The 15036-nt window shown below is 32.8% G+C and overlaps 1 protein-coding gene across 1 annotated transcript in view; it reads right to left on the reverse strand.

Annotated features, from left to right (window-relative positions):
* Nucleotides 1-15036, reverse strand: part of LOC106869746 (twitchin) — a 238288-nt gene that overhangs the window by 48981 nt on the left and 174271 nt on the right. The window contains exons 70-84 of the mRNA XM_089354884.1: nucleotides 14584-14756; nucleotides 13830-13959; nucleotides 12611-12913; nucleotides 11539-11650; nucleotides 9958-10130; nucleotides 8542-8826; nucleotides 7672-7837; nucleotides 6381-6538; nucleotides 6208-6273; nucleotides 5045-5138; nucleotides 4151-4354; nucleotides 3341-3482; nucleotides 2108-2307; nucleotides 1146-1298; nucleotides 562-607 (exon numbers count right to left, since the gene is read on the reverse strand). Of these exons, the coding sequence (XP_089211010.1) occupies nucleotides 562-607; nucleotides 1146-1298; nucleotides 2108-2307; nucleotides 3341-3482; nucleotides 4151-4354; nucleotides 5045-5138; nucleotides 6208-6273; nucleotides 6381-6538; nucleotides 7672-7837; nucleotides 8542-8826; nucleotides 9958-10130; nucleotides 11539-11650; nucleotides 12611-12913; nucleotides 13830-13959; nucleotides 14584-14756 (2405 nt within the window). The remainder of the gene's footprint in view (nucleotides 1-561; nucleotides 608-1145; nucleotides 1299-2107; nucleotides 2308-3340; nucleotides 3483-4150; nucleotides 4355-5044; nucleotides 5139-6207; nucleotides 6274-6380; nucleotides 6539-7671; nucleotides 7838-8541; nucleotides 8827-9957; nucleotides 10131-11538; nucleotides 11651-12610; nucleotides 12914-13829; nucleotides 13960-14583; nucleotides 14757-15036) is intronic.

A 15036-nucleotide genomic window follows, 5' to 3' on the forward strand; every position in this document is an offset into this window, starting at 1 on the left:
ATAGACATTTCTTTTTAGACCTAACTGCTACCCTAGGGTTCTTGATCCTGATTTACAATTATAAATCATTTATGATAATATAAATGTTTTAAGAAAATAATTTGAGATTTTTAGCTCAGAGACCTTCACTACCTGAGGCCAAATTTAATTGTCTAATTATGAGACATGACATGATATTTTATTTTTTCATTATTAAACAATGAACATGCCAAGTACATAATGAAAGCATCCATACTAAATATATACGAAATAAAATAGTTAGTATGCATTATGATATTTGAATAGGATATTACATCCTACTGCTATTATTTCACGCTGTTTATGGAACTGTCATGAAAGTTAAATATGCTTAATGGTTCAAATGTATTGAATGATTATTTTATTTCTTCACATCCATTTCGAATTTTTTCTAAAATTCAAAATAAAACTTGATCCCACTGAAAAATATCACTATCATATAATAATTAATTCACATAAATATATAAGTATAATAAGAGTCGTATCTAAAAACGTATTTTGATGTGTTATATTGCCTTTCCAAATACTGAATGTGTCACCTACCTTCAGCCAAGCATGATCAATTGCTTCATGAACAGTTAACCTTTTCCTGAAAAAGAAACAAATGAAACCAATGAACATGTCTTAACACTCTCTTTTACTCTCTTTTACTTGTTTCAGTCATTTGACTGTGGCCATGCTGGAGCATCACCTTTAGTCGAGCAAATCGACCCCGGGACTTATTCTTTGTAAGCCTAGTACTTATTCTATTGGTCTCTTTTTGCCGAACCGCAAATGAGAGATATTTTGGTTTGATTAGCTGTTGACAGAGCAAGAAAAAACAAAGAACTATGCAAGTTACCTTTTCAAAGATTTCAATAATGCACTGTAGATTATTTTGTAACCTTTTGTGATTTATATCAATTTTTGTTTTTATCTTTGGACTCATTCTTCCTTGACACTCAATTATCATTTAGATAATATTTTTATGATGATACAATTACAGCAACAGTCTTTTCAATATGACACGCTCTGGATTGAATCTTTTATCTAGCATGTTAGGAAGTTAACTATTACCTAATCCATGCAGATAAACAAGGATAGGAATAAGTAAAATAACAGAATTTCAAAAGAATGAGAATACTTACGCTGGATTTCTGAGCAAAAGTCTTTTGATGAAGTCTTTTGCCTCTGCAGAAACATTGCTAAATGCTTCTTCATCAAAGTCCCAATCACATCTTTTGACATTCTGTAGAGTCTCCAAGTCATCCTCCCCAGCAAAAGGTGATAATCCACTCAACCTGTTCATAGATAAAAAAAAAATATTTATTAGACTAAAATGTATATCACAAATCAAAGTGATACTTTTATAATTTTAATTTCTGTTTATATAACTTCAAAAATAAATATAAACATACTTAAAATGCATTGTATAGTTAAGGAATATCCAAAGTGTAATCATAAGTACAACTTTAATCATCATCATCATCGTTTAACGTCTGCCTTCCATGATAGCATAGGTTGGACGATTTGACTTAGGACTGGCGAACCAGAAGGCTGCACCAGGCTCCAATCTGATCTGGCAGAGTTTCTACAGCTGGATGCCCTTCCTAACGCCAACCACTCCGAGAGTGTAGTGGGTGCTTTTACGTGCCAACGGCACAAAGGCCAGTCAGGCGGTACTGGCAATGGCCATGCTCAAAATGGTGTATTATACATGCCATCTGCACAGGAACCAGTCCAGTGCCACTGGCAACGACCTCACTCGAATGTTTTTTTCACGTGCCACTGGTACAAGTGCCAGTAAGGCGACGCTGGTAACGATCACACTCAAATGGTGGTGTTTATGTGCCACTGGCATGGAAGCCAGACAGCTGCTCTGGCAATGATCACGCTCAGACGGTGCTCTTAGCGCTCCACTGGCACAGGTGCCAGTCATCGAATTTGGTTCAATCACAATTTTAATGTTAAAGTTATTTGACTTGAAATGTTAGATTTTAACTTTGAAACCGAAAATGATTTTCCTTTTTAAACATGTATCAAAAGTGTTATTATTATAAGTTTCACAAATTATAACTTCCATTATAATATTCTTACAAAATTTACTTACAAAACATAGGCAAGTACTCCAACTGCCCACATATCTGTGTAGAAGCCGACAGCTTCTCTATCAACAATTTCTGGAGCAGCAAACTCTGCAGTGGCTGTTGTAACTTTAACAATTTCATCAGGGTTTAATTTTGTTGCCAGACCAAAATCTATGATTTTAACTTGTGTGCTTTTCTTTGTTTCACACATGATGTTTTCTGGCTGTAATGTAGAATAAAAACAGCATTTTATTTTTAAAAGTATTAGAATACCACAATCACAAAGCATTCAATGAAAAAAAAGTCCTAAATATGAAGGGGGATTTCTTTGTGATGAGTACATTCATTCAAGCATGTCTGCTCGTAGGAATATTGGTGTTTACAGTTTCAGTTCACATGTTGCTTGCCATTTGTCTAGTAGACATCATAATCCACTTTTTAAAATAAACCCACAACAAATCATGTGCCACCTCAATGTCCACATTTGTTCTGCCCTACATTGGATAAAATTGTCACATATAAATAACCCAAGATAAAACTTTGGACATTTCCAATGAATTATCAAGTTACCAAGACCAGCTAAGGTTTGACCCCTGAACCTACAAAAATCCTCTACAAAAATTGAGCTCACATTATATAACAATATTGTGACACAACATTTTTATTTCGGCTGATCTTGTTTCATTCAATGTAATTCCAAAATAAATTGATGAAAAAAGACTCTAACGTTTAGTCAGTATCTGGACAAATTCCTCCAAGAAATACCAGACAAACTTCCGCTACCCAGATACATCTCTGTAAACAATATCTTCCAACTCAAGTGGTCTATGAAGTCACAAAACATGAGTTAAAGGACTATTGCAAATGGTGCTATTAAGTTAAAGATGACCTGGGCTTAACATGGCCAAGATCTAAGTTATCTTACTTAAAACACTATCTGTCACAACTCAATATACAATTGTATTAGTTTGCTCTTCTTTTTAACAAATAATATCTAAAAGATTTTCATTAGCATATGTTACATAGGAAATTATTATTATCACACAGCGTTTAAACAGAAAAAAATTCCTCAAAGAAATGTAAGATAAACTTTTGAAATATCTGAAAAGCGTTTCATCTAGAAAAGCGTTTTTAATAAATAATTTATAAATTATGATCTAAATATTTGATACTGAAAAATGAAAAATTTTTATATATATTTTTAGTATATACATGCTTTATTTTATTTTTTGTTATTGTTTTGTTTCTCCACTTACCTTAATATCTAAGTGGACAATGCTGTTTTCGTGCATATGTTTAAGACCTTCACAGACTTGTCGCATATAATTGATAACTTCTGCTTCAGACATCTTATAATCTTCAGCTGCAATTCTATCGAAAAGCTCTCCTCCAGAAAGACTATAAAAAGAATTGAAATTATTGTTTGAATTCAAGTAAAAGTTATTATTTCCTAAAATATAATCCAATCTTTGTAAACACAAGTATATTTTTTCTTGTTTATTTAACATTTTTGCTAGGTTAAAGCAATTCGCCATGAGAGAATTGGTATTAATAACAGATTACAAAAATTAACAAAATACTTCATTCATCACAAATAGTATAGTAGTTTCTATATTGATCACTTTTTAATTATAGTTATTTTTAAGGTAACAAAACCATTGAAATTACACACACAATACATGCATACACACACACACACACACACATATGTGTGTGTGTGTGTGTGTGTGTGTGTGTGTGTGTGTATACACACAAACACACATATATTTGTGTATGTATACATACATACATACATATATTTGTGTATGTTTGTGTGCACTCATTCCATATACAGACTTGAATATCCAGTATCACCAGGAGTTTCTATAATTATTTCCAAATATTTGGCTGACATTTATGTAGAAAAGGGATGCATACTTATTGGTAAAAAGGTATTTAATCTTAAAAATAAAAGGCAGTCAAAACTCACATGTTCATTAAGACAAAGACACAGAGACAAATCACACACCCAAAGGAGGTATAATTGTAATAGTTTCTAAATGAACTGATAAACAGCCTATACTTACAACTCAAAAATTAGCACCATTTCATATTTATCATCAAAAGCATCATGTAAATTCATGAGCTGGGGATGATGTAAGTGATTCATCACATTAATTTCATTTCTAACAGTTACCTTATCCAGAGGATAAGGTGTGTTGATGAATTTAGCAACAAAAACTCGACCAGTTGACTTCTCAATGCAACGATGAACAACACCAAATGCTCCACTAGAAAGAATAAGATAAACAAAGTATTATTTACTACATGTATTCCTCAGATTTTCCAAATTATATTCTTGGACTATAGTACATTCAGTACATATCACATACATTTAAATAGAAATTCTTTACATTTAGGTTTTGAATTTAAGAAATATGTTTCAATTATTCATCACTATATATGAAATAAAGAATTACAGGATAGTAATTAATTATAAGATACTCTATCAATAATATAGGATTTTGTAATTAATATAAAACATACTACAATATAATATCTCTCTAAATTAAGTTTCAATTCTCTACAAATTCCACCACAAGGTCCAGTATTTGTGCAGTATGTTGGCTTGTGTACCTCAATGATCCTGGAAGCTATGCCAGCAGAGCACTAGCTTTTGGTAGGTCCACCTGAGCTGGACATGTTAAATGATAGAGGCCAGTCTGATATGGACCACTTCATCCCAGAGGTGAAAATGGATTTGTGTAGGGCCAACATCCAAACCTAGAGAAAAAGCAAAATAACAGAAGTGCTGTTGACAGTTAAAAGCCAACAAGACCCAGGAGAGGGAGACCTTAAAAGGCAGCACTGGGTTAAGATTAGTGGAGACGAGTTGTCGATGGTCTACGTTTCACAGGAAGTAAGTCTTTACAAATTAAAAATAATTTTGAAACTTTACTGTGTCTAAACAAAACATTTACCTTCCTAATTCTTCAAGAATATCATAATAATCATATACACTTCCTGATTTGATCTCAACAGGTTGTGGGACATATTTCTTCCAAATATCTTCGTCTATATAATTTCAAATAAGAAAAATATCATTAATTTATTATATGTTATAATAGTGATAAAAGTTTACAAAAGTCAAAGTTAACTCCATTAAAAATCAGTACAAGATGAAGACTTTTAGTCATAGAAGTGATAGCTGTGCATTGTATATTTTATATTGTAAAAAATGTATTGCTTACTGGTTGTTGTGTAAATACTAATTTTAAAAAAATGTTTATCATTTTGTCTAAAACAAAATATTTTGTGCATTCTACTCTGTAGTAGCAAAGTATACACTTTTTAGTACATCATTAATGTAGACTAAGCATATGAGAAGCAAAACAAGATACTGTGTGATAGGTGATAGGTTTATCACACCAGCCAGTTTAAGATCATCATCTGATTCCCTTTAATGCTTTTAGTAGTACGATGTATGTAAACAAACAAAGTTTGCTTTTTTAGAAGCATTGAGATGTATTGCCATATACAGATATGGAAATATTTTACTCTCAAATGCATAATAATGATGCTGAATAGCATAAATAAGATAGAACATCCTTATATTTCACATATAGTGTCTATAAAAGCTTTATTTATAAGTTCAAAAATTGCAGAAGAATTTGCTTGTAGGCAGTTTAGCTTAAAGGTAAAGTATCATGACCAGTAGTCACAGGGATGTGAGTTCAAGTCTCATGGATGGCTTCTAACAAATTTTTCTGCAATATAAGGTTGCTTTTAGTAGTGTTTACTCTACTGCAAGCATCTGAACAAACTACTGGTTTCTTCCTCAGTTGTTTTATTTTGCTTTTTTATTACAAGGATTGACTTGCAGATATTCAAGCTCTGGGCATCAGCCACTTTGATCTCACCAGTAAGGTAGGGGCAGGGATCTGCAAAAGCTATTTGTGCTCTACCTCTTCCTCTTCATATATTTAGTTCAAATTCAAATCTTTAGTGAATGAATTTGATCCTTAATATAATCACAAATAATAAACAGGTTCAGATAATTTATGAAATATTCCTTAGCAAGAAATTGGTCTATGTTAAGGATAATGAAATTGATATATTTGTGAATAAATTTTTAAATACTTACAGAATTTATCATAATCATTGATCTTTGGTCCTGTATAGCTGGATCGGATCTTACGACCAAATTCGTCTGGAAAAGTAAAAATAAAATTAAGCATCAGAATAAGAGTGCTTACAGAATTCGATCAAGTACATTTTTTTTTCCATTTTTAAATGAAAAAATTAATTCCTTAATACCTTCACGCTGCTTCTTCTTCTTAACATCTTCTGGAATATCAGTACGAATAGCTTCTGTTTCTTCACAAGGATCACTGCGTCCATAAAAGTTTTCAGCAATGACTCTAAATTCATATTCTTTTTCATTTGACAACCCCGTAATGTTGTGGAAGGACATTCTGTTATGAAAGAAGTTTACTATGTATAAATCTGATCTATAACATGTTAATTTTTAAATCAATAAATAATTCTAAGATCAATTGTTAATTTTTTTTTTGTCACTAAAATTCTTCTGATATTTAAATTATGTCTACATAATATTAACTATATAGTATTTTTTCATAAACTTTAAACCTTTAGATTTGAAGGACAGCTTTTCTTTTTCTTTTTTGCATGTATTAATATTTAAACCTGATTGACATAGGTTTTAATGGTGTTTTTCACCCTTTCCATCAAAGTTGGAAATTTAATAAAGATTGACAGTATCATTCATGAATAAAGTCAGTTTAGAAAACGCTAATAATTATGAAATACCATATTTACTCATGCATAAGTTGCATTTGTGTATATGTCTCATTCATGTCTAAGTAATACCCTTAATTTAGTATTAAATCTTGATACACATTTTTTCCCCTACATAGGGACCCAGATTTTCCAGTTAAATTCAAGTATAAAATAGTATGACTTAAACACAAGTAAATATAATAATTTTTTTTTTTTTTTTTTTCTGAAATTTTCGTAGTTAACCCTAAGATCCAAATGAGCTTCATATCAAACATTTATACTGAGCTGAGTAACTACAATAAATATCAAAAACAATGATTGTAGTCAGGGCAGGGACTGTTAGAATGTCAGGCAAGAGACCTTATGGTATCTCTCATGGCACTGTATTCAAATAGTAGTACCTGTGATGACGCTGGTGACACATTGTATTGGCTCAAGTCAGCAGTCTTCCCCAGCGGAGGAGAGATAGTCTTTAACAATCTTCTGCATTGCATATGCATGCAGATTCATCATTCAACTTTAAGCAACAACAGCCTAGACTCTCTTAAATATTAGATCAAATATTAGGTTAAAAAGTTAAGTAAAATAATGGAATAATGTTAATGACCATTACATAGAGAACAGGTAAATTCCTAATTAAAAGAGTCCATGACGTATTTTCATTTCAAAATTACTTATTAATCTACTTCATTTAATAATCTCCTTGCTAAAAATTTATGTCATAGTTAGAGTGTCACTTATATATAAGTGTAAGGCCTATTTTACACTTATGTAAAATATTAGGGTAAAAAATATTAGCACAAATTACCTTGTAGATGCACATTTAACCCAGTTTTGATGTGGTGGTTCTCGTTTCTCAATGATATAATCTGTAATAAAGCTACCTCCATCATTCAATGGTGGTTTCCATGACAATACAACAGAATCATCTCGAATGTTTTCAACAACTGGGAATCTTGGTGGATCAGGTCGATCTAAAACAAGAAAAATTTTTAAATGACACCTTCACATAATATCACTAAAAATAATTCTAGCGATTAAAATCAAAGAATACAGGATTTTTAAAGTTAATATTTTATTATTACCACTTGGGGAAACTTATTATCAAGTGGTTTGCAATCTAATTCAGATTGACACCTGAAGAGACTGGATTCTTTCACCAAGCCATTAATAAGGATTTTTTTTTTCATTTTTCTTGAGGAAATTGGGTGTGAGGTTAGTTTGATATTCTTATCCATTTTTATTAAAATAAATAAAAAATTTTAATATTGTTATCACAATTTTATTATTATTATTATTATTATATCAAATTTTTTATTAGGATATTATTTTATTAAGATAATTTTTGTAACTTGTGGCTATTAATAACACCTCAACATTCCACTATTCCAGCTGTTTTCAAGGGATGCAAAAGGTTTTGGTGCCATTTATTTGACATCCCTAATTCAACACTGACTTATTTGACACCAGACATTTTAATGTTTCTCCCTTTCGCTTTTTGCATGTGTGTTTGTGTGTGGTTATGTGTGTGAACATAATTCTCTACGTGTATATGCAGAGAGAAATTGTTCCTGTCACTCATGCTCATGTCTCTCTCTTTCTCCTCACCTCTCTTTCTCCTCACCTCTCTCTCTCCTCACCTCTCTCTCTCCTCCAAAGTTGAAACAAAGGTTCTTACCGTTAATTTGAATCTTTATAATTGCACTGTCAGCACCAAGATCATTCTCTAAGCTAAGCCTATAGGGTCCATCATCGTCCTTGTTTGCATCTTTGATTGTAAGGATAGCATGTCTGTCGGTGATTTCTACATGATAATGAGCACCACGGAGTTCTTCACCATCACGGATCCACTTCACTGTTGGTTTAGGGTTGCCAGTGAAAGGTATTTTCAATACTACAGATTCGCCCTTTTCAAAGGTTGAGATGTCACGGAAACGAGGTGGTACATTTATCTTGGGAGAAGCTAAAATGGGAAATATGGAAAAATATTATAAAGAGTAAACAAGAATGAAAAAGCTTTGAATTAGTTTTAATTAATGATTTCTTTATCATAATAGTTTCAAATTTTGACAAAAGGTAAGTAATTTTAGGAGAGGGGTAAGTCAATTGTACCAACCCCCAATATTTCATAGGCGTTTATTTCATTAACCCTGAAAGATGAAAGACAAAGTCGAACTCTGCAGAATTCAAACACTGAGCATAATGAGCCAGAAGAAATGCTGCTAAGCATTAGGCCCAACAGACTAACAATTCTTCCAGCTTGCCTTCCTTCGTCGTAATAATGATTTGAATTAAATAACAAAAAGTACATTGCATCGATAGCCAGCTAGACAAGGCTTCCTCTTGAGGTGAAAAAATGGTAGTGACATTGGTTTGTAAAGAATAGCCAAGTTGAAGCGGCAGCAAACATTACTTCTCTGTGTAGTTATTACTTTTATCTCTTATAGAGATTTTCTAACTAGCAACTTTGCTTGTTGCAACATCAGTGACTGATTGTCATTTTTCTTTTATATATTGCGAGCAGACAGGTGTCCAGTACTGAGGATGGGCAAAAATAGCCTGAAACTGGACAGTCTGCTGGTCCTGTCAAGTAGCAAGAAGATGGTAAGGGTTCACTCCCTTGCTTGCAATATATATTGAGTGCAGACTGCATTAATAACCAGTTAGAGGAGGCTTCTTTTTGAAGTTAAAACTGGTAGTAATATCTGTATGGAGCCATAAGGCTGCAAGCTGGCAGAAACGTTAGAATGCCAGGTGAAATGCTTAGTGGTATTTCGTCTGTCTTTACATTCTGAGTTCAAATTCCACCGAGGTCGACTTTGCCTTTCATCCTTTCGGGGTCAATAAATTAAGTACCAGTTGCATACTGGGGTCGATCTAATTTACTGGCCTCTCCCCCAAAATGTAGTGCCTTGTACCTAGAGTAGAAAAGAATATTCATATGGAACCACGTTGAAGTGATGACAAACATTACATAAAAAACTATTTAAAATAAATTTACAAGTTAGGATTTTTGGCTTCCATTTTAATATCCAGAATTTACTCTTCTATAATATATTGAATTAAACAATATGATATAAATCTTTCAACATACATTTAATCTCCAGATCAGCTCTTGAATTTCGGCTGCCTCCTTTGTTTGTTGCCCGAATAGAATACTCGTCCGCATCTTCTCCAAAAATATCATTAATTGTGAGGGTGTATTTCTCACCATCATTCTCAATAGTATATTTTGGACCATCATAAATCTCTCGAACACCTTTGAACCTATGAATTTAAAGTAAATTTTGTAATTTTAGTTACACATTCAATTTTGTTTCTTGGTTTTTTTGCTTTTGTTTCAACAACAGAAATATAGATTTAATTATTCTTTTATTTATTTATTTTTTTGTTTCAGTCATTTGACTGTGGCCATGCTGGAGCACCACCTTTAGTCAAACAAATCGACCCCCAGGAATTATCCTTTGTAAGCCTAGTATTTATTCTATCGGTGTCTTTTGCTGAACCACTAAGTTACGGGGATGTAAACACACCAACATCGGTTGTTAAGCGATGGTGGAAGTACAAACATAGACACACAAACACACACACAGACACACATATACAATGGGTTTCTTTCAGTTTCCGTCTACCAAATCCACTCACAAGGCTTTGGTCAGCCCGAGGCTATAGTAGAAGACACTTGCCCAAGGTGCCATGCAGTGGGACTGAACCTGAAACCATGTGGTTGGGAAGTAAGCTTCTAACCACACAGCCACTCCTGTGTTAATTCCTTTAATGTAAAATATAAAGCTAAGATCTTGGCTGCAGTTGTAAGGTCATGAATTCAATGCTTAGTGTAATATTGTATCCTTGAGCAAGATACTTTATTTCATGTTGCTCCAGTTCACTCAGTTGACAGAAGTGAGTAGTACCTGTAATTCAAAGGGCCCAGCCTTGTCACCTTCTGTGTCATACTGAATCTCCCTGAGAACTATATTAAGGTACATATGTCTGTGGAGTACTCAGCCACTTGCATGTTAATTTCATGAGCAGGCTGTTCCATTGATCAGATCTGGAACCCTTGTCATTGTAATCAATGGAATACCAGTTATGATGTATTGATTTTATTTAAGGATAGTCTAATATTCTTAACCAAAGCTTAAAAGATAAGATGATACAATTTATATCCCGCCTTTTTTTTTTCCATCTAAAACGGTATCAAATTTAAGTGTAATTAGAATTGTAAGGCTTCTGCATTTAAATTGATGAAATAATTGTTTCACTCTTTTAAAAAAGAATTATCATTCTTTTAGAAGAGAAGTATATACTTAATAAGAAATAGTTCCAAAGCAGAATTTGAAAATGATTAAGATGTTATTAGAATTTCTAAATTTAAAGAAAATGCATAAGATTTCAGGTGACAACTATTGATATAGCATTTCATTAATCTAACAAATAAGAGACGAATTCATTACAATTTCTTCATACTAATAGGCATTTCATTTATAATTTGAGGAGTGATATACTAATGAACAATCTATATATGTTTTTAATTATTATATAACTGAGTGGGTTTATTTATTTTATCTTGAGAAAGTCTGATTTTAACTAATAGAATGTGTTGTCAATGCATAATTTATATATTTATGAGTGTTGGCACACAAAAGCAAATAAAAAAAACGATTATACCAACCAAGTAATTTCTGGTTTTGGGGTACCATGAACAGAACATTCAAATGTGATACTTTTGCCTTCTACACCAACCATCTTCTTCAGATGTGATGAAAATTCAGGAATAACAGCAGCTACAATAATAACAAAGGTGGGCTTATTCATTTTTACTATTAAATGTGTCCATATTATTAAAAGAAGTGATTAGCATATTAAAAAATTAGACCTGATTTAAACAGCTAACTGTTATACTAGCATTTTTCTTTATATCTAAGCAGCCTTCTATTCTGCCATATAAACATATTTCTACAATCATCAAAATACATAAGACCTGTATGAGCCATAAGGCTGTAGTAATCGATTTACTGAAACTTGTTTGGAGTGATGCAACCAGACAAGTACCCACATCAGTCACCATATCTGGAACATCTTATTTGCTGTATTTTCCCATCTTTTATACCAAGACAAAACAATGTACATGATAACACTTCCAATCAGTTAAGAAGAGAAACCATGAAAGCCACTGCCTGATACTGCATTAGGGCATATTGTTATTATTATTATCATTATCATTATTATTATCATTATTATTATTATTATTATTATTATTATTATTATTATGATTATTATTATTATCATGTTTGTCTTTTGCTTTGTATTTGTGCAAGATGACTCCAAGTTTCACCCAGAGACCTCAAGAGAAACAAATGAGAAGTTCAAGTCGGTGTTATTATTATTATCATTATTATTATTATTATTATTATTATTATTATTATTATTATTATTATTATTATTATTGAGTGAGAGAGCAGTGCATGCCATCAAAGTGACACTGGGGTAAAATATACGAAGCCCATTATACCCATCATGACTACCCGTCTGATAAGGGTACACTAGGCACATGCATCACAACCATATGTGCGCGACATGATGATCTCATATCAAGATAAACAGCGCATGACCTCGCAGGTGGTGCCCAGTTAGAATTTTCTTCAGGTCGAGTAGCCCATCCCGCTCAAAAGTTCATTGTTATTATTATTATTATTATCGTCATCATCATTATATAAACTATAGCAAATCTATAACAAGCTTACCTTTAGGATCCTTTACTTTGACTACCTTGGATGCCAATGATGGCTTACTCATTCCAGCTTCATTCTCTGCAAACACTCTGAATTCATATTTTCGGTCCTCGATTAAGTTGGGAATATTGAACATGGTAGGAATACATGGTTGCAAATTAACACGGGACCAGTTCTCTGACCCATGTTCTTTCTTCTCAATCCAGTATCCCAGAATTTTACCACCACCATCAGTGGATGGTTTATCCCAAGAAAGACTGACAAAATCACCTCCTACTTCTGTTACATCGGGTACTCCAGGAATACCAGGGGCATCTGAAAAAGAGAAACACATTGAGTTTTATATTAATTTTCTATCTGAACATTTTACTTCACATCTAAAAAACATGAATCACATCTCATTTCAGGATTAGAAATTGTGAAAATGATCAGTCTGTCCCTAATTTTATATTAATATGATGATTATCATCATCATTTAACGTCCATTGTGCATGCTGTCATGCGTTGGATGGTTTGACTGGGATGGCACGCTGGAAGGCTGCGCTAGGCTCCAGTCTGATTTGGCATGGTTTTCTACAGCTGGATGCCCTTCCTAATGCCGACCACTCTGAGTGTGTAATGGGTGCTTTTACGTGCCACCGGCATGGGTGCCATTTGCATGACACCGGTATCTGCCATGACTGTGATTTTGCTCAGCTTGACGGGTCTTCTTTTCAAGCACAACATAATGCCAAAGGTCTTGGTCATTGCCTCCATGAGGCCCAACACTTGAAATGAACAATATATATAGTTTTAGGGAAAAGAACCAAGGTTCATGAATTCATCGATGAAAATCCACTGTTACATATAGAAAAATTAATAAGTAAAAGCACAATAAATAAGTATAATATAATACAAAGTAAATATCATAAGATAAAGATAATAAAACGACTACAAGTGTTTCATAACCAATTTTCAAATAGAAAGAAAATTTAAATCGATTAAAATCGGTTAAATCTATTGAAAATCAATTCTATTCAAAAATATATATAAGGGTTTGGTCGGCCTGACACTTGCCCAAGCTGCCATGCTGTGGGACTGAATCCGGAACCATGTGGTTCGTAAGTAAGCTACTTGCCACACAGTCACGTTATAACTAAGTAGTACATTGCTCTGTTTCTTGACAATTAATTTCATCAAAATTCTAAGACTTATAAACTTGTGAAATAAACATTCTAAAACCATTACATACCAAAAGGCATTTTAGCAACAATTGGACTTGCTGTAGTGATGAAGTCCCCAGTTCCATAATCATTCACTGCAGAGACTCGGAAATTATAAACACTGTTCTCATAGAGACCTTGGACATCAAAGTGAGTATCCTGGAAAATAGAAACATAATTTTTATATTATCTATTCAATAATTTACATCATTTATTTTGAAGCTATCAGCAATCATGAAATAGATTTTAAAATCTAATGATTAAAGGAACTTCAATCTCTTTAAAAAATTACAATCCAATTTATTAATTTATGATCATAATTGACCATTGTTTTAAATTGTGAATGTATGAATGTTTTTTATGAAAACATTCATACATTCACACACACACACACACACACACACACACACACACACATACACACACACACCACACACATAACAGGCTTTCACTCAGTTTGTGTCTACCAATTTCACTCACAAGGCATTGGTTGATCTGGAGCTATAGCAGAAGAACTTGCTCAAGGTACCAAGCAGTGGGACTGAACCTGAAACCATATGGTCCCAATATAACCTTTTTAACCATGCAGCAATACCATGCCTATATTCATTAAATTTCTTTTAACTTTTGTAAAATATGGTTAACACTGGGAACAGAATCTAATTATAAAACACTTATTTCAACAGAGCGTTTGAATGTTTCCAATAAGATTTTGGAAAAATTGAAGACACAACTAATTTTTAAAATTTAAATTGTACACAGAATTCTAGAACAAAATCTTACCTTGCATGCAGATGACACAGTTATCCAGTATGGTTTACCGACTTCCTGTCGTTCAATTACATAATGTTTAACACGACTTCCACCATCTTCTTTGGGTGGTTTCCAAGAAAGATGGCATGTATGTTTAGTAATTTCTGAGACATCAAGAGGTCCTTCTGGTGCAGCGGGAGGACCTAAAATGCAATAAATGAAAATATTGTGAGTTTGAAGTGAAATAATGTTCATGTTCATAGCTAATTAAACTACATAAAACAAGAAAAAATAACTAAATGTTACTTATAAATGGACAACATGGTAGATTTCCCAAAACCTCAAACTCTATGTTGGATTGTTTTCTGCTTTTTATTCTAGAACATATGATATGAACATTCTTCGTCCACGGCTTTTCCTTTTCATTCTTTTATTCTCTTACTTGTTTCAGTCATTTGACTGTGGCCATGCTGGAGCATCACC

Source organism: Octopus bimaculoides, chromosome 7 (assembly GCF_046866305.1).
Source record: "Octopus bimaculoides isolate indiv1 chromosome 7, ASM4686630v1, whole genome shotgun sequence".
NCBI lineage: Eukaryota > Metazoa > Mollusca > Cephalopoda > Octopoda > Octopodidae > Octopus > Octopus bimaculoides.